The sequence below is a fragment of the Mesoplodon mirus genome (assembly GCF_964341445.2).
Source record: "Mesoplodon mirus genome assembly, chromosome: 15".
Classification (NCBI taxonomy): Eukaryota; Metazoa; Chordata; class Mammalia; order Artiodactyla; family Ziphiidae; genus Mesoplodon; species Mesoplodon mirus.
In genome coordinates, this window is record NC_138991.1 from 4297335 (window position 1) to 4322127 (window position 24793).

Genomic DNA, 24793 nt, shown 5'->3' on the forward strand with positions numbered 1-24793 from the left:
CATCCTGTAAACCCTGGGCCAGCTGGCTTTCCACCTGCTCCATTGAGCACTAGTGCTTCCTAACTACACCCTCCACTGGGCACTAAGCACACTGTCTGATGTTAGCTTCTCCGGTGTACTCTGTGTCTCTTCTCCCCGCCGAGGGGCAAAAACCTCTGGGAGGGCAGGTGGCACGAGCACAGGGCTGACTGCCTGCTTGGCTGGTTGCCTGCTTGGTTGATCGCTCAGCTGGTTGACTATGGACCCTCCACAGCCTGGGTTCAGACAGCAGGTAGGAGGAAGTTTCTAATGGGGCACCATGAACATTTGCTCAAGGGAACCCCGAACACACAGGAGATGTCGGTGTAAGAGGGCCGACTGGATCCCTCAACAGTCCTCGTAACGCCAGGCGAGCTCGGGCCCGGCGGGAGCTGGGAGGCGAGGAGGCGAGGAGGCGAAGCGGGCGGGCGGTCGGCGCGCCCAGGAACCAGCTGGGCCCGGCCCAACTCTGCCCAGAGGTCGGCGTTCCCGCCGACGCCCGCGAGGGGGCGAACCGCAGGTCGCGTGCCGCGCCTGCGCAGCACGGCGCCCGCGCCGGCGGCCTCGAGCGCCGCCCTCGGAACTGCGCCGGCGCGGTGCGCCTGGCGCTAAGGGGCGGGGCTCCGTTGCGCCGCGCGCAAGGCTGGGGCAAAACCCAGGCCGGGATAGGGTGTGGGGCAGCGCGTCGGGACGTCCCTGGCGTCGGGCCCGATGGCGCGTGCGCATTGGGCAGCCGCCGGGGAGGCTGAGGGGCGGGGCGGGGGCAAGAGTGGCTTCTTTGCCTCGCTGTGCCCTAGCGCCGCCCGGACACCGCGCGGGCCGCCGGCATCATGAAGATCTGGACTTCGGAGCACGTCTTTGAGTACGTTTGGGGCGGAGGCAGGTCGGCAGGGGGCATGGGGTAACCGCGGGGTGGGAGGGCAGGCCGGGCCCGGAGTCGCGGCGAGGCCGGGGCGGCCCTCAGGAAGCTTCCAGGCGTCGGGCCTGGTGGGGGGAGCTGGGCCCGAGCTCCTCGGAGCCCTGGGGCGGGGACGAAGGTCACGACCCTGGGGACGCCCCAGGAGTGGGTTCCCAGGAGAGATGACCCGTCCGGGACGGGGCTGGGGAAGGGGCCCTGGCGGCCTGCCTCCCGGGGACGCCCCCTTGGGGGGCGGGGGCGTCGCCGAGCACGAGGTCCCTGACGGCACTGGGGGTGGGAGAGGCGCCCCGTTGCCACATGGGGCCTTGCAGAGCCCTGTGGGTCGTGGCCCCGAGGATCGTGGGCTGTCGAGAGGCTGGTCGCTCCAATATCTTCGGGTGGAGGTCCTTGCTTCGGAATGTGGACTTAGGGCGAGCTCAGGCGACCACGCAGCGGACCTTTTCCGGCAGCCCGTTGACCTGAGGAGTTAGAATTTACGGCCTTGAAATTGGAGTCCAAGGTCCAGCTCTGGCTCCAACAAGCTGTGTGACCTTGGGGTTACGCATTTTCGTCTGAGACATGGAAGACGACGACGACGGACGGTGTCGTCAGGGCCTGACAGCGCTGAGATGTCTTTGAGGCCACGTTCATTAACATCTGTTGGTTAGGGAGAAATGTTTGGTAAGGAAAATAGGCCTTACACCAGTTGGATGTTGGGAATTAAATTCCCTTCTGGTTCCATGATTCATTGTACAAAAGAACCACGCGTTTATTCGCCTGTATCATTTTTGCCTGAACAAATTGTTGATCGTTTGACTCATCACTCTTTATTGACTAATCTGTTTTCCTCTCACCCATTTGAACTGCCACCTTCCTCCTAAGACACTTGTGATTTATATTTTAATCCATTTCTGTGCTATCTGTTCTATCCCAGTGGTCTGGCTGTTGTTGCCACACTGTTTTATTTTTTTTAGCTTGGCAGTATGTTTTAGTTTATTTCCAGGGCAATGTTTAAAACAGGTTGTAGACTTTTCACACACTCAGTGACTCAGACACATGCAGGAGTCCACTGGATCCTGGAAGGTAGAGAATGTTAGAATCAGGGGGCAGATTTCTTTTCTCCCTAATGTTTACAATCTTTCTGGGGGAAAGAGCCTAAGTTTGTAGTCTTTCCAGTGTTCTTTAACCAGGTCACATTCTTCACGACTCTGTTTCAGCCGTTGGGATCATGGATGGTTTCTTTTCAGTTCTCTTCTGGGTTTAAATGCTTGAGAAGTTCTTGGCACTCCTTAGAATTTTCTTCCTTAACACTCTTCTCCCTAGCTTATTTCCTACCCCTCCTCCCCACTCATTCGGCCCTTTTCTTTAATGTTTTCCTCTCTTCTTACCCTTCAGTGTAAATGTTCAGTGACATTCTGTTGTTGGCCTTCTTGCATCTCATCAGGGACTATTAGTCTTTCTCTTTTTGTTGCACGCTTCTCTGAAATTTGATGAAAGCTCTGGGACTCTCCTCGCAGAAAATAGACATATTCACCTAAATGCTCTGCGTGTCCTGGGGGAAGAAGCCCTGATCCTGATTCTCCCCAGATAATGTGGACTTTTTGATCAAGGTCCCAGCTGATACACACATTTCTGGCACTCAAATCTGTACCTTGGGCTCCAGTCTTTCTTGAACTTAAAATCCTTATTTTCAGGTCTTAGCAGGGTATCTCTACTCACATGTCCTGCAGGCTCTTCAGACTCAGCATCCCTGAAAATGAAGTCATTTATCTCCCCTCTCAAATTTTATGCTTTCCCTGTGTTTTCCATCTTAAGGATGTTACTAACTAACAACATCTAAGTCATCATTCTGAGTCTTTCCCATCTGTGATTTTCCAGTGCTTCCTTCTGAGGCCTAGTATGTAGTTGGCATCAGTTGAAGTCATTCATTGATTCCTTCAACAAATATGAAGGCCCACTAAGTGCCAGGCACTATTCTTTGGATTGGTTCCACTTTGGTAAATAAATCAAGACACCGTTGCTGCCTCGGTGGAGTTAACAGTGTTCCCCACCTCGTTTTATAGGTGAAAAAATTGGACAGCTCACCAAGCACGACCAGGTTCTACGGACTGACTGTCCTTTGGGGCCATCTTTGAATGTCTTACAGTGTGAAGTCTTTTCACATGATTTCATTAATTCAGTTAAAGTGAATTACTGGAAGATTGTTAATCGTAGTATGCATCCTCTGTGATTTTTGAGCTAGTCGTGTTTTATAAAGCAGTCTTCATCCAAGCTAAGTCAACGTCAGTGTTTTCAAGTTGGCTCAGAGAGGAGAGAATGACTGACTTAGAAATAATGCATAACCACCCCGAAGCCTTGCAATTATTAATTTTTTCAAGGAGGTGGGGGAAGAGATAAGTGTGTGGAAGCCACCTCCCCATGGTATATGGCCAGATGGAGACAGGGAAGGGTTCATCCGATTCTCATTTTAGATAGTTTCCTTGGTAACAATCAGAGTGCTTGGCCCCTATCACTTCTATTTGTGGGGACTGTTTAGCTTTATGAAGTAGCTCCGCTTATATACCTGCACTGTTTGCTGAATAAGGCTTGAGATTAAAAACAGAATGGGGTTCATTTCTGTATAATATTAGAGCAAAAGTGAAGGCATTAAGAGTAATGTTACTGGTTGTCCAGGGTTTTGCAAAATGAGTGAGGCTGAGATTTTCCTTTTGTCCACGAAAAGTTGTCAGGCTTAGTCCTCTGAAAAGTTGAAATAGATTACTGCCTACTTGTTTTGCTTTTATTTTTTTTTAACATCTTTATGGGAGTATAATTGCTTTACAATGGTGGTGTTTTGCTTTTCGAAAAATAAAAAGTCATGCTGTGTGGTTTATTGGTAAGTGTAGTTTGAAACACCATCTCCAGATCTTGTCTTTCCTTTCAGTGAAGACGCGTGAAATCAGTCACTTTTAAGGTTAATAAGAAGCTCATTTGAAATGGATATCTTTGGTACAAGCATGTTGTTCAGATAAGTTGTGAAGAGAACAAATGGACATCACATTTTGAATCACCCAAGTACATGTGCTTTTTGAAGAATATAAAGATGCTGCAAGTTCCATGATATTATTACCATCTCGATCCTAGGTGACAAGCAAATGCTTATTAAGAGAGAATATTAGAAAGTGGCACATTAGGAGCACCTTAAAAAAACATTTTATTGTATTGAGTGACCTTTTCAAAACAGAAATCAGAATCACTCTAGAGGAAAGTAATGGATAAAGATTGACTGGAGAGGCCACTATTATTTATTATCTTATTAGAGAAGAATACATGTTTAATATTATGATCTTTAAATCAGTAATGCTTTGGATCTTTCTGTAATCCCTATGAGAATTTGTAGTGCCTATAAGTTCTTTTGCTCTTGTTACTTCTTTATGGCTTCACAGAAGTGGGGTCAGACAAAAGAATAAGTGGTATAATAATAATATTTTTGCTGTTTGTTTCTGTAGAACATAATTGTAAAACACATTTTTATGGATCAGTAATTCTTAGAAACAAAATTTAAATGTGATAGTGGACACTGATAAGTAGAAAAGATGACTTAAGAAACGGTACTGTAGTGCTCCATAGGTTATTTTAACCTTTTAGGCATCAACTATGCCACATAACCTGTGTGCTGAAAAAATACTGAAATCTGCCCATGTTCAAAATGTAGACTGAGCCTCCCAAAATCATCTTTCAGTCAACGTTTCAGAAAATAACCTTCCCTAGGTAAACTAAGTAAAGTTTAATTGTAAAGACTAATTTGATGGGTTATAAACATGGTTTAATTTATATGCGTATTTTTTAATGTTTGATTTTTTATTCCTGTCGGCAGCCACCCATGGGAAACTGTTACAACAGCTGCAATGCAGAAATACCCAAACCCTATGAACCCAAGTGTGGTTGGAGTTGATGTATTGGACAGACACGTAGATCTCTCTGGAAAGTTGCACAGCCATAGACTTCTCAGCACAGAGTGGGGACTGCCTTCCATTGTGAAATCTGTAAGTGTGTCTTTATTCCTGAAGCAATGTGACTGCTGTAGAGAAGTTTTCTAAACCACATTATAATTTCAAATAGGTTGTGGGAGCCGATTCTGAATGTCACTTTTGCATCAGTTCAAATTGTATTATAATAAACTTGAGTTATGAGTGTATAATGAATTGGAAATATTATTACAGTCTTCATGAAGGCACCCGATAAAACCCCCTGAAGGAAGCCAGCTAATGCTCTGTAATCTAAAAGTTTTATTCTGCTTTTCCTACTTTGCCAGCAACTTAAGATGTGGAAGCAGTCGTCTGGTGCTGGTTGTTAGCTGACAGTTGCTGTGGTCAGTGGTGGCCGCGCCTGTTAAGTGAGGAGCATGGTCTCACTTTGCTGCTGCCGTGTTTGTTTCAAGATCTGGTGCTTCTACCTGTACATTTAAAAGCAATTCTATGCCCTTTCAAGGGAGCAGGCTTTAGTGAGCCAGTTTAACCGGCAAGAAAGTGGGGTGCCAGTTTATTGTGATGGGAGAGAACCCTGGTATAAGCGGACCCAGTTGTCTGTAGAGATTCTTTTTCTAGAAAGTGGGCCCCCTCAGAAAAGTAAAGTACACATTTTCCAACAATTTGCTTCCATTGCACACACCACTACACTAGATGGTGCGGACGCAGAAATGAGCTGGGCTGGGATTGGCCTGGGGTCGGAGCACAGGGAGTGACCCTGGATGTGCTGTGTTATCTTCGTCATGAGGTGGCTGGTTTTCTGTCTGGAGACCGGAGCCACTGCGTCCTCTGCCTTGGGCTGCACTAGGAAAACACTGACAGACACTCCAAACCTCTCCTTTCTCTAGATGCCCTGTTTCCCGACTATTCAGGCTCACTGCTCCACCCTCAACCTTGGCAGTTCCCCAGTCCTGCCTTGTACTCCGTATGCTCTCAGCGGACTAGTTACTAATCGCCTCTGCTTGTGTCTTGGGCGTCTCATCTCCTTCGTGGTGTATGAAGTCCTTTTCCCCTAAACGGGCCTCCTTTCTGACCTTTGTTGCTTTCTCATGTTTTTTATGAAAACAGATTTTTGGTTCAAAATATTAACACATTTTTACCTTCAAATAAAATATTGATACACTTGTTAAGAAATCCTTCTTCCTCTGATTACTAATTCTGAATGTTTTACTTAGCTTATTGGTGCAGCAAGAACCAAAACATATGTGCAAGAACATTCTGTAGTGGATCCCGTAGAGAAAACAATGGAACTTAAATCTACTAATGTAAGTCTGGACTCCCTTTTGTTTTAATTTTAAACTATTTGGCTTAGTTTTTTTCTCTCTTTTGTAGTTGGTACACAAATGAATGTATGCTCTTCAGCCTGGTTTAGGAAATCAGTACTGAGATGCTGCATTGTCTCTGCCTGTTTGCAGCTTAGCCTCAGTGCTCTAATGAGCCTGCCTGTTATTTCTAGGAGACAGCACTCAATAAAGTGAATTTGGCATCATGTGCATGTTATTACTATTATGATGCTTTTGTCAAATTTATTATTTTTTAAATAAAAAGGAAGCAATGAATAGTGAAAACTTCTTTTTACACAGTAATATCAAAGTGGTTTATTTGCTGCTGTTTTGTATATTTAGCTAGCAAGGTTTTGGTTTGTGAATTAATTTTGGAAATATTTTTAATCTTGGTTTCCAAAATGATTTGACTTTTTTTTTAATTCTATAGATTTCATTTACAAATATGGTTTCCGTAGATGAGAGACTTATATACAAACCACATCCTCAAGACCCAGAAAAGTAAGTGAAAAATATTTTAACAAACCTATTTTACAGTGTGTTTAAATTTTTTAAATCAAATATTCCTTTGAAAAATGAAAATTAGGTCATCCTGAAGCTGTGTAAATGTGTTTTGTTCCAGAACTGTTTTGACTCAAGAAGCCATAATTACCGTGAAAGGGGTCAGTCTCGGCAGTTACCTCGAAGGACTCATGGCAAGCACGATATCGTCAAACGCCAATAAGGCGAGTGAGGCTGCTCCCCGCCTGCTCGTGGTTTTGTGTTTTGTTTCTCCTTTGGGGGGTGCAGTGCAGGCTTGCAGGATCTTAGTTCCCCACGCCCCCTGCGGTGGAAGCGTGGAGTCTTAACCACTGGACCACCAGGGAAGTCCCTCCCTGCTTGCTCTTATTCCTGGGTCTTGTTTCTTGGAAGCACTGTCCTTGTGAGCTGACTCTGAGCCACTGCGGTGCGAGGTGATGTGGGCAGTTGCTGGCACGGGCTCTGGGGTCCAGCCCACCTGCATTCACGTGCCAGCTGTGACTCTGACCAGCCTTTCACCTTGGGCAGTTAATTAAGTGAACCTCTCTCTGCTTCAGTTTCCTGTCTGCGAAGTGGAGATTAATCACCCACCTTACAGGGTTGGGTGCAAAGAGTGAATGAGATAATATGGGAAGCCTGTAGCCCTGGGCCCAGCATGGGGGGGCGGGGAGCCGTGTAGCAGTGCGTCACTGTTGAAAGCATAGGTTCCCAACCTTTTTTTCATTATCGTCTCCATTCACGCCCAGGTCCACTGTAGATATTTTTCCCCTAATTACCCGCACCTCATGAAATTGTTTACTACTACAGATTATATCTATAGATATAGATAAATGGATATATGTCTGTGCTTTATACGTGAAAAAAGTGAGATTTTTCTCCACTGCCCCCCAACTACTTTTTGCCTGATTGAGAATGAATGATTTAAAATAAAGTAAGTCCAGAGAAAGAGATGCCTAATGTACTGTTTTATAACACATGTTTAATACAATCATTCAGCAGTCAGAAGATATTCATAGATGCCTTCTCTGTGTCAGGCAGAGTGCTAGGCTAGACTGGGGGTACAGCGGGGAGCAAAACAAACGTGGTCCCTGCCCTCGTGGAACTAAGAGGAAGGCAACGTTAATCACACAAAACGTCATTAGGAAAGGAAAAGTACAGAAAGGTATGACAGTGCTTAATGAGTGTTCAGTAAGTGGTGTTTCTGCTGAGTTCTGAATGAGGGGGGGCAGGCTGTGAGGGGCCTGCTAGGAAGCATTCCAGGTAGAGGGGCTGCGTGTGCAAAGGAGGCCCCGAGACCGGAAGCAGGAAACGCTCCTGTTCTGTCCCTCAAGGAGCTGCGTAGGGTCCAGGAGAGTGGTTGAAGTGGAAGTCAGGGACCAGAGCCTTCAGAGCCTCGTACAGGATTTTGGTTTAAAATATGGACATAAAAAGAAAAAAAAAGGAGTTTGACCCCACCCCGAAAGGGGAACCATTCTAATCATAAATAAGTAAAACATCACTGTCGTTTAATTGTAGATTCTTTTGAGAACATCTTTTGCAAAAATTAAAATCAGTATATAGATCAAGCCAGTTTCTCAAGGCATTTGATATTTGGTAAATAACACGAGGGAAAACAAAGCAAAGGTAAAAACCCATCCTGGTGAGGTTTAGTTATGCTTGTACCGCTTCTTGTTACTTCCTGATGTGCCGTTTATGTGACAGGTGCCTTTGCTCTCACTTGGTAAGAATGAACATGTTGGATTTTCTTTTAAGGGCCGAGAAGCAATGGAGTGGGTAATACATAAATTAAATGCTGAAATCGAGGAATTGACGGCTTCGGCAAGAGGGAGCATAAGGACACCAATGGCGGCAGCAGCGTTTGTGGAGAAATGATCGTGGAAGTTGATAACACCCAGTGCCCCAGGTCTCTGCAAGCTGGCAGTATATTTATTTGTTATTTAAAAAATACAACTATATTTTCGGTAGAATTGTTTTTTTAATAAGCTGAAGGACTATGTGACTTGATCAAAACAAAGAGGTGCAGGGTTTCCAAATAAAAGGGATTGGCTGAAATTAGTGTTGTCTGAAATGACTGTCTGATTTTGAGGATTCCAGTATTTATGTAAAAATTTAACAATTTTTGAAAAGTACTTGAAAACTGGTATTGGCTGATTAAACCTCCTTAAGGTAGAGTTTTAAAGCTTTTCACGCATTGGAACTCTACCTGTCTTTGGACCAACCCCAGAACCAAGCAGAGCCACCTCTTACATACCCACCACTGCCCTGCAATAAACTTGGAGAACTTGCATGAGGGAACTCACTTTTAAAGGAGAAACTGTATAGTTTTAAAAAGACATTAATTGTATAAAATAATTTGCTCTGCTATAAACCACCATTAAAAATCACAATGTTTTAATTTGGTACTCAACATTTTTGGAGTAAAAATGATCACGAAAGTAATAAATGACTCCAACAAAAATATATTTTATTGTGTTAAAGAGTACTGTATTGATTTGCCAAAGTTTTGTAACTTAGTAAATGTATTACCTTCCTTGGATCTGTACTTTATGACTTAGTATGCTGTGTCGTGGGCTGGTTATGTTAACTGAAAAAATAAAGTCACTACCAGAATTTTGCAGCACTCTAAACTTAAACAGAAGAACAGCTGTTCACATCTTTTAGCATTTCACATTTGCCTAACTTATAAATTGCCATGTGTCAAAATTGTGGTTCTGTAATTGCTAAAGCATGATATGTCGGGTTATTTGAATATAATTCCTTTTTGAAGTAATTGTGACCACAAAACATCTTTTTTACGTGAAGAGCTGTACATCATGTGAAATTACTCGAATGATGTCTTGATCTGAAGCATAAATCCCAGGGACTTAATGTTTTTAATAATACTGTGTCACTGCGGGGGATGGGAGCGGTGGAGAAGAAAAAAGAATAATAGGGCGGGAAAAAAAAGCATTGACCTAAACTAACCAGTATGTGAATCGCTTTGCAGCTTTTATTTATGGGAAATCCTTGCTTTGGATGCCAGTGGGCAGCTGCAATCTGAAAAACAATCCAGTAAATGTTGTTTTGTTTTGTATTTTCTAGCAGGCAATTAGCTATCAACCACTAAATAAGAATATCTTTGATACTGGGAATTGTTGCATACAGAATATTTTTGTTAAAAGGTGATGAGCTCTTGCCTTTATTTCACAGTACTTAAAGTGATAAACTTCTAGTCAGGTTTCCTATAAAAGAAACCAATTAATATATGTACCTAAACCACAAAAATAGTATACCAAACTATTTGAAAATTATTGTTTTTCTATTTAAAATATTTAGCTTGCGACTTCTTAGGACATTTGTAAAAGCAAGTTAAAGCCAATAAGGCTTTTGATTATTTTTTGTAACCGGAGATGGTTTTTACAATTAAAATAACATTTCAACTAAACAAACCATTGCTAAACAATGATATTTAATAATAAGTTGCCTTGTATAATTTCTGAAAATTATACTTGTTCTGAAAAGTATAAGAATACCCTAATGATAAAAAGATTTCTAAACAAAATTTTATCCTGTTTGATTTTTTTTACTCTGATCTAATGACAAAATTCTATAGATTTTCATCTTCCAGTGTAGTTACTTCTCGTTAAGTAGCTCGTAGGTAATGGCTTTTACCTGTTATTTATATTTTAATAACATAGCAGGCATTCAAGAGGACTAAACTGGAGTAGAGTGTTCATGGGTTAGAATTTAAGACTCTCGGACTATGGAGCATATTATCCTGTTTAATGTTAAAGATGGATCTTATATGAGTTAAGAAAAACCTTCCTGTTAATAAAAATTTCCTTTTAACTACGATGTTTTAACTGATTATAATTTCTTTTTAATAACTAAGGAGCAAGAGAAATGTTTTTCCTTGTAAGAATTCACCTAATTGCCGCGCGCTCGAGCCGGCTCTGCGCCGCGAGGTTGAGTCTCTTAAGTTGAACGCGCTGCGCCTCCTCCCCTCCTCCCTCCGATGTCCAGTCCATTCTTCCCGGCCAGGTTCTGGTGCCCCGGGCCGGCCTGAAACCCTAGGGATTGTCGGGGGGCGGCTCGTTTTAACTGTTAACTCTGGGCGGACATACTTGAGTGTTGTCAACATCAAGGTCTGGACGCGGCCGTCGGGTCCGGGGTCGGGGGGGGTGCGCCCCGACACCGACCTCGACGCGGCCCCGAGTCGTGCGTTCCCTCCCCAACTCCCCTCTCGCCCCGCCGCCCCGCCCCCGCCAGGACCACTACGGAAGCCCGCGGAGCCAATAGGAACGCGCGGCCGGCCGGCCCGCCCGAGGATTGGCACCTGCGGCCCGGGCCGCGCGCCCCCATTGGCTCGCGGCGCCTAGGTGATTCTACGGCGAGACGGCAGAGGCCGTTCGGGAGGGCGGGGCGGGGCAAGAGGCGGTGGGATTGGCAGGTGCGGAGCTCCGCCCCTTCCGCTTCTCAGGCCTGACCTTCCGGCAGCCGGCCCGCGCGCAGAGCCGACCTTGACGGGTCCTCGCGATTCAGCCCGACGCGCCCCCTCTCGCGACATCATGGTGGCGTACTGGCGACAAGCTGGACTCAGGTAGGGCCGGGCATCGGGAGGGGCGGACAGCTGGGGCGCGGGGAGGTCCGGGGCGAACCGGGGTCGGAGGTCACGCCGGGCGCGTGAGTGCGGCCCCAAGATGGCGACCTGCGGACGGGGAGGCCGGGCTCACGGCCGTGGGATACCTGCGCTCTGGGGCCGAGCACCTGCCCGCACCTGCCGGGGGCGCCGCCGAGCACCTGTGCGCCGCCGTGAAGGCGTCGACAAGTGCCGTGTCTTCCCGAGGACGGCGCTTCTCACCCGCGGGGCCTTTGTCCTTTGAATTACACTCGGTTGACGTTCTAGAAGTAACAGAGCCACATAAAACTTGAGAACTCGAAGGAGCGGAGAGAGGTCTCTGGAGGTAACCACGGTCACCATACCTGGCCGTTCTAGCATTAAGGTGGGGCCTTTTAAAATGGCATATCCATCTTTTATTTAAATTAGCTCCTGTTGCTCTCAGGTTTCCTTATTGGTAAAACGGCTGAAAGCCCTCGGTAAGGTGTACAAAGCTCTGCCACAAGGTGAGTGGTGGCTCTTGGGAAGCCAAACTGGAACCCACTGGAGGACATGGCTTCTGGTGAAATGGAGACACCATGGATCTAGGTGTCACACCTGGTTTCTTTGCCTGTGCACCCAGTTGAGCCGCTCACCTGGCTCAGGTTAGCACACCTTGTTACTTGACTAGATTAAGTAGCACCTCCTAGTAGTGACCTTCTGTGGGTATGTGACTGTGGGCAACCCAAGTGTGCCCTGACTTTCAAGGTCAAGCAGAGTTTTGTACAGTTGGAAGGATGATGGTCCCAGTCAGAGGGACCATGTATTAAGCACCTACTACGAGACAGGGGGGGCAGTCCTGCTCTCCACACTTTGTCTTTCCTCCTCCCTACCACCAGTGGGGCAAATACTGTTATCCTTCTGCTTTGCTCTGTTGTTTTTACAGAATAAATTAGCCCAAAAGATGGAACAGCTTAAAATTCACCAATTAGTAGGAGTGGAAGCAAGAATTGGAACTCCTACCTCTGGCCCAAAAAAACAAACCTGAAACATGAGAAAATAGTCAGCAGCTCCCTCCCCTCTGTCCTTCCTGTTTTCAAAAAGTGTAAAAAGTGAGCTGACATCTTTTGGAAAATAAGATGTTGATGGGAATCCATCTACCAAACAGGAAGCAGGCTGTTGGATATTTTGCTAGAATTGATGGTGTTCTCGAAGGACATCTCAGTTTAATTTAGAAACCTTGGTTGGGAAATATTTTCAATGGCAGACCTGACAAGCAGAATCCAGTATTCTCAGGAAAACCTTTAATCAGAAGTAGAGCTGTTTTAATTCAAAATAGTTTTTTTTCTCTTTTAATTATGTATACTTTACCTTGTAAGAATAATAAAAGAAAAAATTTTAAATAGAGAAATGGAAAAAAACCACTCATATTATACCCTCTGTTAACATTTAGGACTGTTTACTGTGCTGTGGGATTTTTTTCTCTAATATATGCATCTTTTATTTCAAATTAATATGTATTAAAGAGAAAACACTGCAAAGAAGAAAAACCAAAAATCACCTAACCCCATTTAAGACTTTGATACATTTCTTTCTGCTCTTCTTTTTCTTTGTATAGATTCCTTTTGCATTAGTCATTTTTTTAAAAATTAGTTAACTTGGTTTTTTTTTTTTTTGGCTGTGTTGGGTCTTTGTTTCTGCGCACAGGCTTTTCATTGCAGTGGCTTCTCGTTGTGGAGCGCGGGCTCTAGGGCGCGCGGGCCTCAGTAGTTGTGGCTCATGGGCTCTAGAGCGCAGGCTCAGTAGTTGGAGCGCACGGGCTTAATTGCTCCGCGGCATGTGGGATCTTCCCGGACCAGGGTTCAAACCCAAGTCCCCTGCATTGGGAGGCGGATTCTTAACCACTGCACCACCAGGGAAGCCCTGCATTAGTCATTTTTAAGTTCAGTTCTACGATGATGTAGAATCCAACCAAAATGAAAAGTATAGGAAGAAAAACAAAAGCACAGTCACACAGCAAGTCTGGCTGGATCATTGATAATTAGCTTTATATTGTCTCTCGTGTTCCTCCAGCTACATCCGATACTCCCAGATCTGTGCAAAAGCAGTGAGGGATGCACTGAAGACGGAATTCAAAGCAAACATCGAGAAGACTTCTGGCAGCAGCATAAAAATTGTGAAAGTGAAAAAGGAATAATCTGTAAGTTGCTGGTGGATTTAGAGAAAGAGTTGCATCTTAAGTTTTTAGAGAGCCTTTTTTTTTTTTTCTTTTTTTTTTTTTGCAGTACGCGGGCCTCTCACTGCTGTGGCCTCTCCCGTTGCGGAGCACAGGCTCCGGACGTGCAGGCTCAGCGGCCATGGCTCACGGGCCCAGCCGCTCCACGGCATGTGGGATCTTCCCGGACCGGGGCACGAATCCGTGTCCCCTGCATCGGCAGACGGACTCTCAACCACTGCGCCACCAGGGAAGCCCTTTAGAGAGCTTTTAAAAATCAAAATAATTTTAGTTCTGCCTTCTGTCCACAATTTGGTCCATCAGCACATCTAGAAGTTAGTTAGTGGGATGATCGTGTCAGGCATACAGGTTGTGGAAGCCCCGTGGCATCATCAAAGAATGTCATTTCGAGGCCCTGACAAGCAGAAGTAACGGCCACGTTGATTTTCAGTTCATTGAGCAATGCTAGGTAGAAAGCCATCTTACGTTAATTAAACGTGTTTCGTGTGTCTGCACAAAATCAAATAATTCGGACGATAAACTCCCCACTTTTATAATTGTTATTGGAGTTATGTAACAGTTCAGGAGCATGAAAAATTACAGTTCTTTGAGTTTTTATTTCCCCCGCATCTGCTAATGTTCTCACAAATCACTACTTCCCAAACATAGGGCTACAAGTACAGGCAAGGGTCCTGCTATTTTATCAAGCAATAAAATCGGCAAGACCGTGCAGTGAATACTGTTTTGCTAAATTTATGTTTTCAGAGTTTGGTTCATTTTACTTCTCATGTTGGCAATGCAGAGTAAGACAGTTTCGTACAGTTGATAAGTTCAGACTTTTGTGTTCCAAACTATTAAAGTGATTTGATCTCTAAACTGCTTTCTTGACATTATTATTTCAAAGATCAAGCAAGGCAAATTACCAGAAGGATGTTTTTCAGATTTAATTTTCTTGTTAAGCTTTAAAAAAGCTTCAGACCCGCAGTTGCAGGGAAATGTGATAAATAGTAATCCTTTGGCAGCTTGTGGTTATGAGCGATTTTACTTATTGGAACTGTCTCCTCTAAGCACTTTTCATTTTCATTCTGAATTAGTAAATATTTTATTACAAGTCTGGAGATGCGGTGTTGAGCCCTTTTTCTGGGGCTCTCTGTCTGATCTCATAATTCTGAGGAATGAAACCTGGTTTTAGGTTGGGTTGTTTTGTTTTAACAACGAGCTAACTGAGAAAAATCACCCAGCCTGTGCCTGCAGCGTGGCCGAGCCAGACTCTGCATCGAACTCCCTCCACCTTGTAATGTCCTTTGCGCCAGGAAGTAGTGTCCAGCTCCGGTAAGCAGAACAGTGACTGTTCTCTATCCATCGTGCTGGGGACGCAGCCCCACCGCCTCAGCATAGGGGATTTAGCGTCCTTTAAAGGCAGAGTGTTTCTTTATTGCGGGGAGAGTGTTTGGTTTTACTTAGCAGGGAAGTGCCTCTTCGGCTAAGGCAGTGCACGTGAACCTGCACTTTTTACAGCTGAGAGCCAGGCTTTATCACCAACTGAGAGAACTGGATCTGCAGTCATATTATACTGCTCATTATAAGGAAGTTACTTTCCCTATTCGTGCTGGATTTTTAAGAAAACATGAAGGGCTGGCAACTTGCTGTTTCTCTTTTCCTCGTAGACCCTGACTACAGCTTGAAATGCTGCATGTTCATGGTGAAGATGTGTGGGCACGTGGTATGGCAGATTGAAAACGATCCCCCTTTGTGGAAAAAAAAAAAAAACCTGTCTTGTTCATAGATTGACAATGCCAATAAATTAAAGTACAGTTCACTCTTGCTGTTGGTTTTTGGTTTCTCTCGGACTTTCTCTGTTTGGGAACTACCACACAACTGCAGGATTATGATCATACGAACCAGGGCTTTTTAAAGGAGAACAGTGAATTCCCTGGTGGTCCAGTGGTTAGGACTCTGAGCTTCCACTGCACGGGGCACGGGTTCGATCCCTGGTTGGCGAACTAAGATCCTGTAAGACGCGCAGCTGAAAAAAAAAGTTAAAGGGAGAACAGATATCATGTCTAGTGACCAGAGGGATCCCGGAGACATTTTGAAAATGTCTCAAAAGAGAAGGTTCTCTTTTTCGTGACAGAATTGGGCTCTGTCATCGAGGCTGTCTTGCCCCTTATCTTTGAATTGCAGACGTCATGTCAGAGCACTGGGTTGGGGTCGGGGGTGGGCCGGGTTGTCTGCTGGCCTCATCCTAATGTGCCGGCAGCCGTATCCAGGTGGTGCCACTAAGCAGGCCGAGTGCGAATAATTATGGAAAGTGTAGATGAGGAGAAGAAATGCTAAATTGTATTCATTTTCTATCGTGCACTTCAAAGCTATAGAGAAGTACTATTGTTGAAATTCACTTAAGCACAAGATACTTTTCACATTGTCTTATAAGTGAATCTTTATATTCTGGGAGCATTTCTCATAGGAAACGAGGCAAAGCTGCTTAGCAACATGCTTACTGAGCTGATGGCCGAGCTGACGTGAAAATCTAAGCTTCTGGACTGCAGGTCTAGGGCATGATCATGACAGCAGGTCCATGATGTTTTCACGGTGATTCATTTACCTATTAAATATTTAGGGTTGAAGAATTGTTGCCAGTGGGGTGTTTTTCTCTTTCTTTGAAACTTGAAGGCACTCAGCCAAGTAAAACCCCAAAGTTTACAAAATTGCAAAGTTAACTGCTTGATTTTTACCCACTTCTGGAGATGGAGAGATACACTTGGACAGGAAATGTTGAAACACCGTTTAGCTTCTGCCCCAGGACAGGTTCTCAGCTTGGTACTTAAGCTAACAATAATTTATCACGGCCACTCCACCATGCCAAGGATGAGGGCAAGAACACGCCTTTGTTGGCTTCTGGAGAGGACTTCCTGCCCTGGACACTTGACCTGCAGGCTTTATCTCATTCTTGGCATGGGGCACACGAGGAGGAGCTGCAGGGCTGGACAGAAGCAGTCTACGAGCCCCTTGTGCCCTGTGCCTCAGGCTGTTGTCCTGCTCTTTTGAAGTCAAGGCCCCTCAGTTGGCATGCTTCCGGTCCCCACAATTAAGGTACCAGGAGGCATCTTTCATTACAGGGACAGGAATAAATGGATCACAAGGCCGTGGGGCCTTTTTGGTACCAGGCAAATAAAGTAACTGATAGGCAAAGGGCTAAATTCTTTCCAGCCAATTCAATTAGAGATAAGTCATTTATTCAGGAGGCAAATGGGATAATTAGAGACGAGACTTAGGGACAGGGCTTGTGGTATGGAAAGGATTAAAAGTCAACTGAGTAAAGGACAGATTCACTGCTCAGTAAAGATTCTTTGAGGCTCCTCTGTGATTCACAAATCCTGAACCGATACCGTGATGCCCTGCCTCATGCCCTGCTGGGAGCCGGCAGGACCACTGTGTCCAGATTACCAGGGGGCCCTGATCAGATCTTGCTGTGGGTGTTTCACTAACCACCTGAGTGATTTGTGAGGGGTTCAGTCTCTTCACTCACGCAGAGTTCTTGTGTGTGAAGTGAAGGAATCGGACAAGCTCTAAAATTCTGATTGTACCGTCTTGGTCTCTGAGAGACCAATGTCGCTGTAGCAACCATACAGCTAAAGGAATAGGCTCTTCAGAATCAAAGGGGACGGCTTTCTTTTGGTTTCTAGTGGGGTTTTTTGGTTGTTTTTTTTTTAATCTATTTCTACCATACGAAAGAGTAGGGTGGTGAGATGCATTCTGAAAATAGTTTTAACTTTTACTCACGTTAATCAGGCTGGACGGTTAGAATTCCAAGAAAAGGAATTTATTTAGTCTGAAATAAAGCAATTTAGCCATTTAAAATTGTAGTTCTTTTATTTTAATGATTACTGTTGAGCAAACAAAAGTCTTTATAGTACTATAAATCAGCAGGGTTTTTTAAAATTTAGATCTTTGTCCTTTCTTGCATCTATTTAATTGCCTTTTTAGATTTGAGAAAGTGAAAAAAAGTGCCAGAGGAATCGTGTGTGTACATTCTTACGTAATCGCAGGTTATAAGTCTTTAGCATCTAAGGAAGTTATGCACTTCAAACTAGGAGTAGTTTAGGTGCAGTTCCTTAAATCTACTTTTAAATCTCCTTTTGTTTTTAGTGCATTTTGAGCCACAAGTAGAAAGTATTTAATTTTTTTTTTTTTTTTTTTTTTTTTTTTGTAATTCTGGAAATAGAAGACTTGTCATGATACCAGCAGCGAGACCTCATTTTCTCGTGGTACGTGTTTTAGCTATTTCCTCATGAGGCTACATGAACAGAGTGACGTGTCTCAAAGTGACCTGCTGTCACCCGCCCCCCGGCCACCTCAGGACTGCAGGTGACAGAGCCAGTCCAGCTGCCTGCAAGTACACATTCCCTCCTGTCACCAGCTACTCATGGATCGAATAGGACAGCTCCGCGGTAATTCTAGAAGGCCGTGAAAACCCTACAGCGCTGCAACGGATGGCAGTGCTGCATGTCAGGAATAGGTAAACCGTAATTAAGAAGTTACGGATGATCTGATGACGCTTTTGTGTATCTGGTCCTCTTGTAACGTGAGCAGATTAAAATCATGTAATGCTTAAAGCTGCATCATCATGCACACATCTGTGGCAACTTCTGCTAATTAAGTTGAGCTGTAAAAGTTCCCTAATGAGACGATGTCCTCCGTAACCGCGAAGGACACTGCAGCCACCGCTGCTTAATTCCTCCGTTTGAATGGTTGCCGAGTGCTCCTGTGCCCTTTTAAAGAACAGAGCGGCTACAGAGAGCTTTCAGGAGGTGATCGCCGCATGAAAGTGAAAAGGGCATTTCGAAGTAGCCTTTACAAGGAAAACCAAAGATGATGATGAATGAATTCCCAGAATCAAACACTAATAAACTTAAAAGTATGTAAATACACGTACGTTAAAAGCTAGCTCTTCAGACATAAAGATCAGAGGATTGGAGTTCTCGAGTTTTGCTTGTCGTTTTTTGGTTTTTATTTTTTTGCCCGGGTATTTGTGGGAAGGAATGCCACTCTCCTATCTTCCCTTTTGCCCTTTGCCGTTGGTACATTGAAACGTACACACGGTCTCCACAATTTACTAGTGGACGCTGAAGCCCATTTACCTCTGCGAACCTCCCGCACACCAAGCAGTCACCTGGCTTTTCTGGAGGCCGGCAGGTGTGAGCAGGTGGGCTGCGGGCAGAGAGTTAAGAGAGAACCTGCAGGAAGAGCCTTAGCAGCCCGGGATGCCAAGTACAGATTCCGGGACACTTACCAGCGTAGCTAAAGCGTTTACAATTTAACCTCAACTGCAGTGGCTCCCCACGCGTCCACGTGTGGAGCCCTGATGCCTGGCTCGGTGCTAGGCATACAGCAAATAGCCAATCCAGATCTTTAAACAGAGGGAGCGCTTTACCATAAATTCCACCTGGCTATTAGAAAGAAGCGGCTAGAGTGGGCAGGGAATATTAAGCTCTATCAAGGCTAGTCGGTGCCAGCAGAAGACCCTACTGCCCATCAGTACTCCCCCCACCCCACCCCCCGCACAGTCCTGTGTTGAAGCTAATACTGGGTGGCTGCGTGTGGGTTGTGGTGCTGGGGTGCAGAACCGGCCGGGGACGGCCGTGGGGACTCCCTCATCCTAGGTGAGAACACTGGACGTGACTCCACGCCGCGGCCAGCCGCGCACAGCTTCTCGCGTGGTTAATGTCTCTTATCTCCTGGTTCCGTTTCTGCCTCCCCCCCGACCTCCTCCTTCTCCTCCGGAACTGCTTCGGCATCTTGAAGCTGTTGGTACTCGGACACCAAATCCTGGATATTACTCTCGGCTTCGGCAAACTCATTGATGTCCATGCCCTCGCCTGTGTACCAGTGCACGAAGGCCTTCCTCTTGAACATGGCCGAGAAGTGCTCAGAAATCCTGCTGAAGAGCTCCTGGATGGCCGTGCTGTTGCCGATGAAGGTGGCCGCCATGCTCAGCCCCCGGGGCGGGATGTCGCACACGGCCACCTTGACGTTGTTGGGGATCCACTCCACGAAGCAGCCGCTGCTCCTGGTCTGCACGGCGAGCAGCTGCGCGTCCACCTCCTTGGTGGACATCCTCCCCCGGAAGATGCAGGCCACGGTCAGGTAGCGGCCGCGGCGGGGGTCGCAGGCGGCCATGGTGTTGCGGGCGTCGAACATCTGCTGGGTGAGCTCGGCCACTGAGAGCGCGCGGTACTGCTGGCTGCCCTGGGCCGTGAGCGGTGCGAAGCCGGGCATGAAGAAGTGCAGGCGCGGGAAGGGCACCATGTTCACGGCCAGCTTGCGCAGGTCGGCGTTGAGCTGGCCCGGGAAGCGCAGCGACGTGGTGACGCCGCTCATGGTCAGGGACACCAGGTGGTTGAGGTCGCCGTAGGTGGGCGTGGCCAGCCGGAGGGTGCGGAAGCAGATGTCGTAGAGGGCCTCGTTGTCGATGCAGAAGCAGGCGTCCGAGTTCTGCAGGAGCTGGTGCACGGACAGCACGGCGTTGTAGGGCTCCACCACCGTGTCCGACACCTTGGGCGAGGGCATCACGCTGAAGGAGTTGAGGATGCGGTCGGGGTACTCCTCACGGATCTTGCCCAGGAGCAGCGTGCCCATCCCCGAGCCCGTGCCCCCGCCCAGCGAGTGCACGAGCTGGAAGCCCTGCAGGCAGTCGCAGCCCTCGGCCTCGGCGCGCACCGCGTCCAGCACGCTCTCCACCAGCTCGGCCCCCTCCGTGTAGTGGCCCTTGGCCCAGTTGTTGCCGGCCCCAGAGTTACCTGCGGCACAAGGGACTCGGTTAGCCCGCTGGGGTCGGGGGAAGGGTGTCGGCAGCAACACACCAGGAGGCGCTCCTCTCTTCCCGCTGGAACCTTCCAGGAAAACCTACCGTGGACAAAGCTGTCCGGCTGGAAGAGGGCCCCCAGTCGGCTGGATCGGATGCTGTCCATGGTCCCAGGTTCCAGGTCCACCAAGACTGCTCGGGGCACGTATTTCTTACCTGCGTGGAAAAATAGGAAGAAGTCAGCCAACTGCTGTTTTTCTAAAGGTTAATGTTTCATCAGAGTAGAACCTTGTGACATGGGTCCAGAAGAAAAAAGCCCTCCTAGAAGGTGTCTTTGATAGAAGGACTGGAAATCATATCTTGGACTGCAACAGCAATCACACAAATCTGTAGGATGCTGCAGAAATAACTTCTTCCATCGTTGTCCGTTTTGTTTGTTGTCTTGCCAGTGACAGGGATTTTGTTCCTATTGGAAATGCTTCTACTTTTTATTTAAAAACCAAAAAGGGAGAATTCCCCAGTGACCCAGTGGTTAGGACTACCGTGCTCTCCCTGCCGAGGGCACGCATTCAATCCCTGGTCGGGGGACTAAGATCCCACAAGCCGTGCAGCACAGCTGAAATAAAATTTTTTTAAAATTAAAAAATAAATTAATTCATTAAATAAAATAAAACCCAGAAAGGCAGGTCGGGGCCTAAACTGCTTGTGTTGAGAGTGTGCCCCCCTCCAGTGACTAGAGACCAGTGACCCTCCAGTGGCCAGTCCTGCCCTCAGTCACTCGGGACATCCCCCATCTGGCGTTCTGGTCTCATGGGACCTCCTCTCTCTGCCGTGTCCCTGGGGCTGGTGAGGGGGGCCGACAGTGAGGTCCTACCGTGGGCCTCGTTGTAGTACACGCTGACCCTCTCCAGCTGCAGAGCGCTGTCCCCGTGGTAGCTTCCGGCCCAGTCGATCCCATGCTCCTCGCCAATCACCTCCCAGAACTGAAAGCAGAAGGAGGGGAGGTCAGTGTCCAGAGGGACCCGAACAAGCACCAGGTCGGCGACAGCACATTGAGCAGAAAGACAGGAAGTGAGGGCTCCTGGGCCTGCTTCCCTCCCCAACATGATCTTGGGGGCCCTTTTCCTAACTGCCCACCCCATGGCGTAATGTACTCTTTACCTCTGCGCACCATGAAGTGAAGATTGAGTTTTATGTCAACCTGAACTGCTTCAATAAAATGTCAACACATAAAATATTACATTGGATTTTGTTCCTATTAAATTCAGGCCCTTGTGTACATTAATACTGTTCTTTTAGAATTTCACATCAGAAGTGTATCTCTAGTTTGGCCTTACAGTGCTTCCAGCTAGTAAAGTATAGATCGCAGCACGTGAAAATAAACTGAATTCTTATCTGATTTCACAATAATATCTCATTTCACTTTGCGGATTTATTTTCACGCAGTTTTTCCCAAACGCCCATCACTAAGACACCTGTGCACACTTTTAAACTGTGTGCATTTGGGTGATCAGGTATGCACTCGATTCAAAATTATGCATAGCTCTTCTCTTGTAACTGTCTGAAACATACTACACTTCCAGTCACATCACAGTATTTATTAAAATAGTAGGTGCCAAGCTCTGTATATGGAATGGAAACAGTTACTGAGAGAACCCCTCTTCATTACGCTGAAGGAGTACATAGTAATGTGCAATGAAAATACATTCATTTATGTTAAAACCCCCAAGGGTGTTTTCCCAGCCACATCTGGTAAAGGATGGCTCTGACGTGGCCTTGGTCTTATGAACAAGATTACTTTATAGTAAATTATCAGCACTCTTCAGGGTGTGGGAAAAGAAAGAAATGTAAGTTCTGTCACACCACAAATTAAGTGTGTCTTAAAGTTCTTATGGCCCCAAATAATAAGTAGTTGCTGGGACTCTGACCACTAGACAACACAGTTCTGGATTCAGAGCTGAGACCCTGTCTAGACCCTCCACTCCCTCCTGGGGTCCTTTCTCCATCTTATCTTCCAACTTCAGGCAGTTGGGGCCCATGCCTCCCACTTCTCTGTGTGTCTTCGTTTTAAACGTCTTATCACTCGGCAAGGAAGGATGACTCCGTTGCAAGCGGTCATTTTCTTTGCCCCAGGTTTTAAACACCTGTATTAAAAGACTTTCATTTTTTCATAGCTGCAGTAGCTCCAATAGGCCAAACGTTGGAAACAATCCACGTATCCACTGACATGACTGGATAAACAGAACGCGGTCTCGCTATAGGATGGGCTATTACTCAGCCTTAAAAAGGAAGGGAATTCTGACACAGGCTACAACAGGGATGGACGCTGAGGACACTATGCTGAGCGAAATAAGCCACTCACCAAAGGACAACTACTGTTATAGGAGCCACCAAGAGCTGTCAAATTCATAGAGACAGAAAGTAGAATAGCGGTTGCCAGGGGCAGGGGGAGGGGAAATGGGGAGTTAGTGTTTCATGGTACCAACTTTCAGTTTTGCAAGAAGAAAAGCATTTTGGAGATTGGAGGCACGACAGTGTGAATATACTTAACATGACTGAGCTGTACGCTTAAACGTGGTTACGATGGTAACTTTTATACCATTTTATCGCATTTAAATTTTTTTAAGTTTTAATGCAATTAAATTTTTAATGTGATTCGTACTAGTAAAAGTAATTTCAAAATAGCAAAGGGACAGTTGTTATATAGTAGAACTGATCATCTTAAAATGAGGGTTGGAGACCTTGGGCTCCGGCATCTGTTTTTTAGCATTGGCCAACAGTCCCAGATATTTTTTAGAAAAATTTAAGGGGGAAGGAGAAAAACTTTTATATTCCAGAGGATATATTTTAATTATTTCTGCTGCTGGACCCAAAAAACTTTTAGGTTTACCTCTTTCATTTTCTGTTGCATTCGAAATAAAATAGTAGTTGATCTTTTTTAACTTTATAACATAAACATGGGAGGGAGGGAAAGATATCTTAGTATAATACAGTGTAAAAATTTTCCCAAGAAACTTTGGAAAACTGTTTTGAGACAAATTCCTGGTTTTAGATACGAAAAGTTCATTGCTAAGGTGATCAAAGTAAAAATGGTTGACAGGTGTATTATACACATGTAACTGTCAACAAAATTAACATGAATTAAATTAACCCTTTAAGCCTTTACGATTTCCTGGGTCTCTTGAACTACAGGTGTCGTTTAATAAGTCAGATACCCGGCAAGCGCCTCCATCTGCTGGGCTCCCGGTCCGCCCTGCTAACTTAGGGGATTTTCTGAGTTGGCTGCACTGTGGACCATGGAAAGGCCAGCACTAGTCATCGAACTTTCCTTACCTTGGCTCCGATCTGGTTGCCGCACTGGCCGATCTGAATGTGTACGATCTCACGCATCCTTGCTTTGTGCCCAGGGGCAAGATCTTCACAGGGTCCCCAGTCTCTGGGAGAGCCGCCCGTCACCGCTGTGAGCCCCACACAGCTCTGGTCATCGCAGCGATGGGACCAGCTGACCAGGCTACCTCCCAGTGTGACCCGAGGGTGTGTCCAGCCCAGAGGCCCAGCCCCCGCCCAACCCCTATCATCCTTGTGGAGGGGGAGGTTTTTCCTCTCCCAACACGGAATATCGCCTGGTCACTTCCTAGAGTTCAAGACCACAGGCTGCCGTTGTTCAAGGTGCGTGGAAGTCTGGCACCAGGCCTAGGCCTTCCATGGTGGACTCTGAGCACCAGTGCTGGCTCCGGGCCCCAAGTTGGTGAGGCTCCTAGATTACTGGGTGACCAGGACCACCTCCAGAGAACTTTCCCATCCAAGCCAGTTGTATTATTAGAAATCCTATTGTCTAAACGCATCGCTTGACAGATGAGGCCACGAATCCCAGAGCATGAAGTGGCTTCACTACAGGCATACATACAACCACTAAGACGTCTCCCCACCCTCCCTCAAGAACCTGCCATGGCTCCCTCGCCTGCAGCCGTGCTTCGTCTGAAAGCCACTGGTGGCGCTGAGGTGACCGTCAGGGGAACACGGGTGGACGGTTTTTATGTTGTATACTTGGATGTTAGTAGAAAAAAATAACTAGTATGTGTAGTAGTAAAATGATAATAAGAGAAAGTTTGCTTCTTGAAGTTTGGCCAAATTTGTCTGGGTGACATGGGATTCTTGGGAGTGGGAAACCCCAGTCAAGACGTAGAATCTAAACTCCCTAGCTTGGGACTTCCCTGGCAGTCAGGTGGTTAAGACTCCACACTTCCAAAGCAGAGGATGTGGGTCTGATCACTGGTGGGGGAACCAAGATCCCACATGCCACGAGGGGTGGCCAAAAAAGTAAAAAAAAAAAACTTCTAAAAAGTAAATAAAACAGACTCCCCTGCTTGCCATCAAAGCCTTTGCTAACCTGGCCCCAAGCTTCCTTCCCAGCACAGCCTCCAAACTCTGGTCCTGAGAAAGCCTGTATGGTGAGGGCTCTGGAAGACGCC

The 24793-nt window shown here is 46.2% G+C and overlaps 3 protein-coding genes across 6 annotated transcripts; 2 read left to right on the top strand and 1 right to left on the bottom strand.

Annotated features, from left to right (window-relative positions):
* Nucleotides 1-754: 754 nt before the first annotated feature.
* On the top strand, nt 755-9183 carry PRELID3B (PRELI domain containing 3B). 3 transcript variants are annotated; one of them, XM_082643735.1, is made up of 7 exons: nt 755-880; nt 4773-4941; nt 6099-6188; nt 6637-6707; nt 6829-6931; nt 7764-7887; nt 8478-9183. In XM_082643735.1, the coding sequence occupies exons 1-7, from the start codon at nt 849-851 to the stop codon at nt 8507-8509; spliced, it is 621 nt and encodes a 206-aa protein (XP_082499861.1). In that variant the 5' UTR covers nt 755-848; the 3' UTR covers nt 8510-9183. The 3 variants fall into 3 exon arrangements, with proteins under 3 accessions (XP_082499861.1, XP_082499862.1, XP_082499863.1); XM_082643736.1 differs by lacking the exon at nt 7764-7887 and having other exon boundaries at nt 755-901; XM_082643737.1 differs by lacking the exon at nt 7764-7887.
* A 1979-nt stretch (nt 9184-11162) lies between these two features.
* On the top strand, nt 11163-15335 carry ATP5F1E (ATP synthase F1 subunit epsilon). Its single transcript, XM_082643885.1, has 3 exons — nt 11163-11304; nt 13375-13501; nt 15184-15335. The coding sequence occupies exons 1-2, from the start codon at nt 11273-11275 to the stop codon at nt 13496-13498; spliced, it is 156 nt and encodes a 51-aa protein (XP_082500011.1). The 5' UTR covers nt 11163-11272; the 3' UTR covers nt 13499-13501; nt 15184-15335.
* A 1636-nt stretch (nt 15336-16971) lies between these two features.
* TUBB1 (tubulin beta 1 class VI) lies at nt 16972-23783 on the bottom strand. 2 transcript variants are annotated; one of them, XM_082643963.1, is made up of 4 exons: nt 23655-23783; nt 21196-21304; nt 20427-20537; nt 16972-20316 (listed from the first exon to the last, which is right to left on the bottom strand). In XM_082643963.1, exons 1-4 carry the CDS (start codon nt 23709-23711, stop codon nt 19238-19240), a joined length of 1356 nt encoding a protein of 451 aa, XP_082500089.1. In that variant the 5' UTR covers nt 23712-23783; the 3' UTR covers nt 16972-19237. The 2 variants fall into 2 exon arrangements, with proteins under 2 accessions (XP_082500089.1, XP_082500088.1); XM_082643962.1 differs by lacking the exon at nt 23655-23783 and having other exon boundaries at nt 21196-21653.
* Nucleotides 23784-24793: the final 1010 nt, after the last annotated feature.

Bases quoted from the DNA above. Each gene is read 5' to 3' on its own strand.
- PRELID3B (XM_082643735.1), top strand. From the start codon at position 849: ATGAAGATCTGGACTTCGGAGCACGTCTTTGA. The intron at 6,189-6,636 runs GTAAGTCTGGAC...TTAATTCTATAG, and splicing joins TGGAACTTAAATCTACTAAT to ATTTCATTTACAAATATGGT. The intron at 6,932-7,763 runs GCGAGTGAGGCT...TGTGTCAGGCAG, and splicing joins TATCGTCAAACGCCAATAAG to AGTGCTAGGCTAGACTGGGG.
- ATP5F1E (XM_082643885.1), top strand. From the start codon at position 11,273: ATGGTGGCGTACTGGCGACAAGCTGGACTCAG. The intron at 11,305-13,374 runs GTAGGGCCGGGC...GTGTTCCTCCAG, and splicing joins TGGCGACAAGCTGGACTCAG to CTACATCCGATACTCCCAGA.
- TUBB1 (XM_082643962.1), bottom strand. From the start codon at position 21,463: ATGGGGTGGGCAGTTAGGAAAAGGGCCCCCAAGATCATGTTGGGGAGG. The intron at 20,538-21,195 runs GTAGGACCTCAC...TTTTCCACGCAG, and splicing joins GTACTACAACGAGGCCCACG to GTAAGAAATACGTGCCCCGA. The intron at 20,317-20,426 runs GTAGGTTTTCCT...CTTGTGCCGCAG, and splicing joins GCCGGACAGCTTTGTCCACG to GTAACTCTGGGGCCGGCAAC.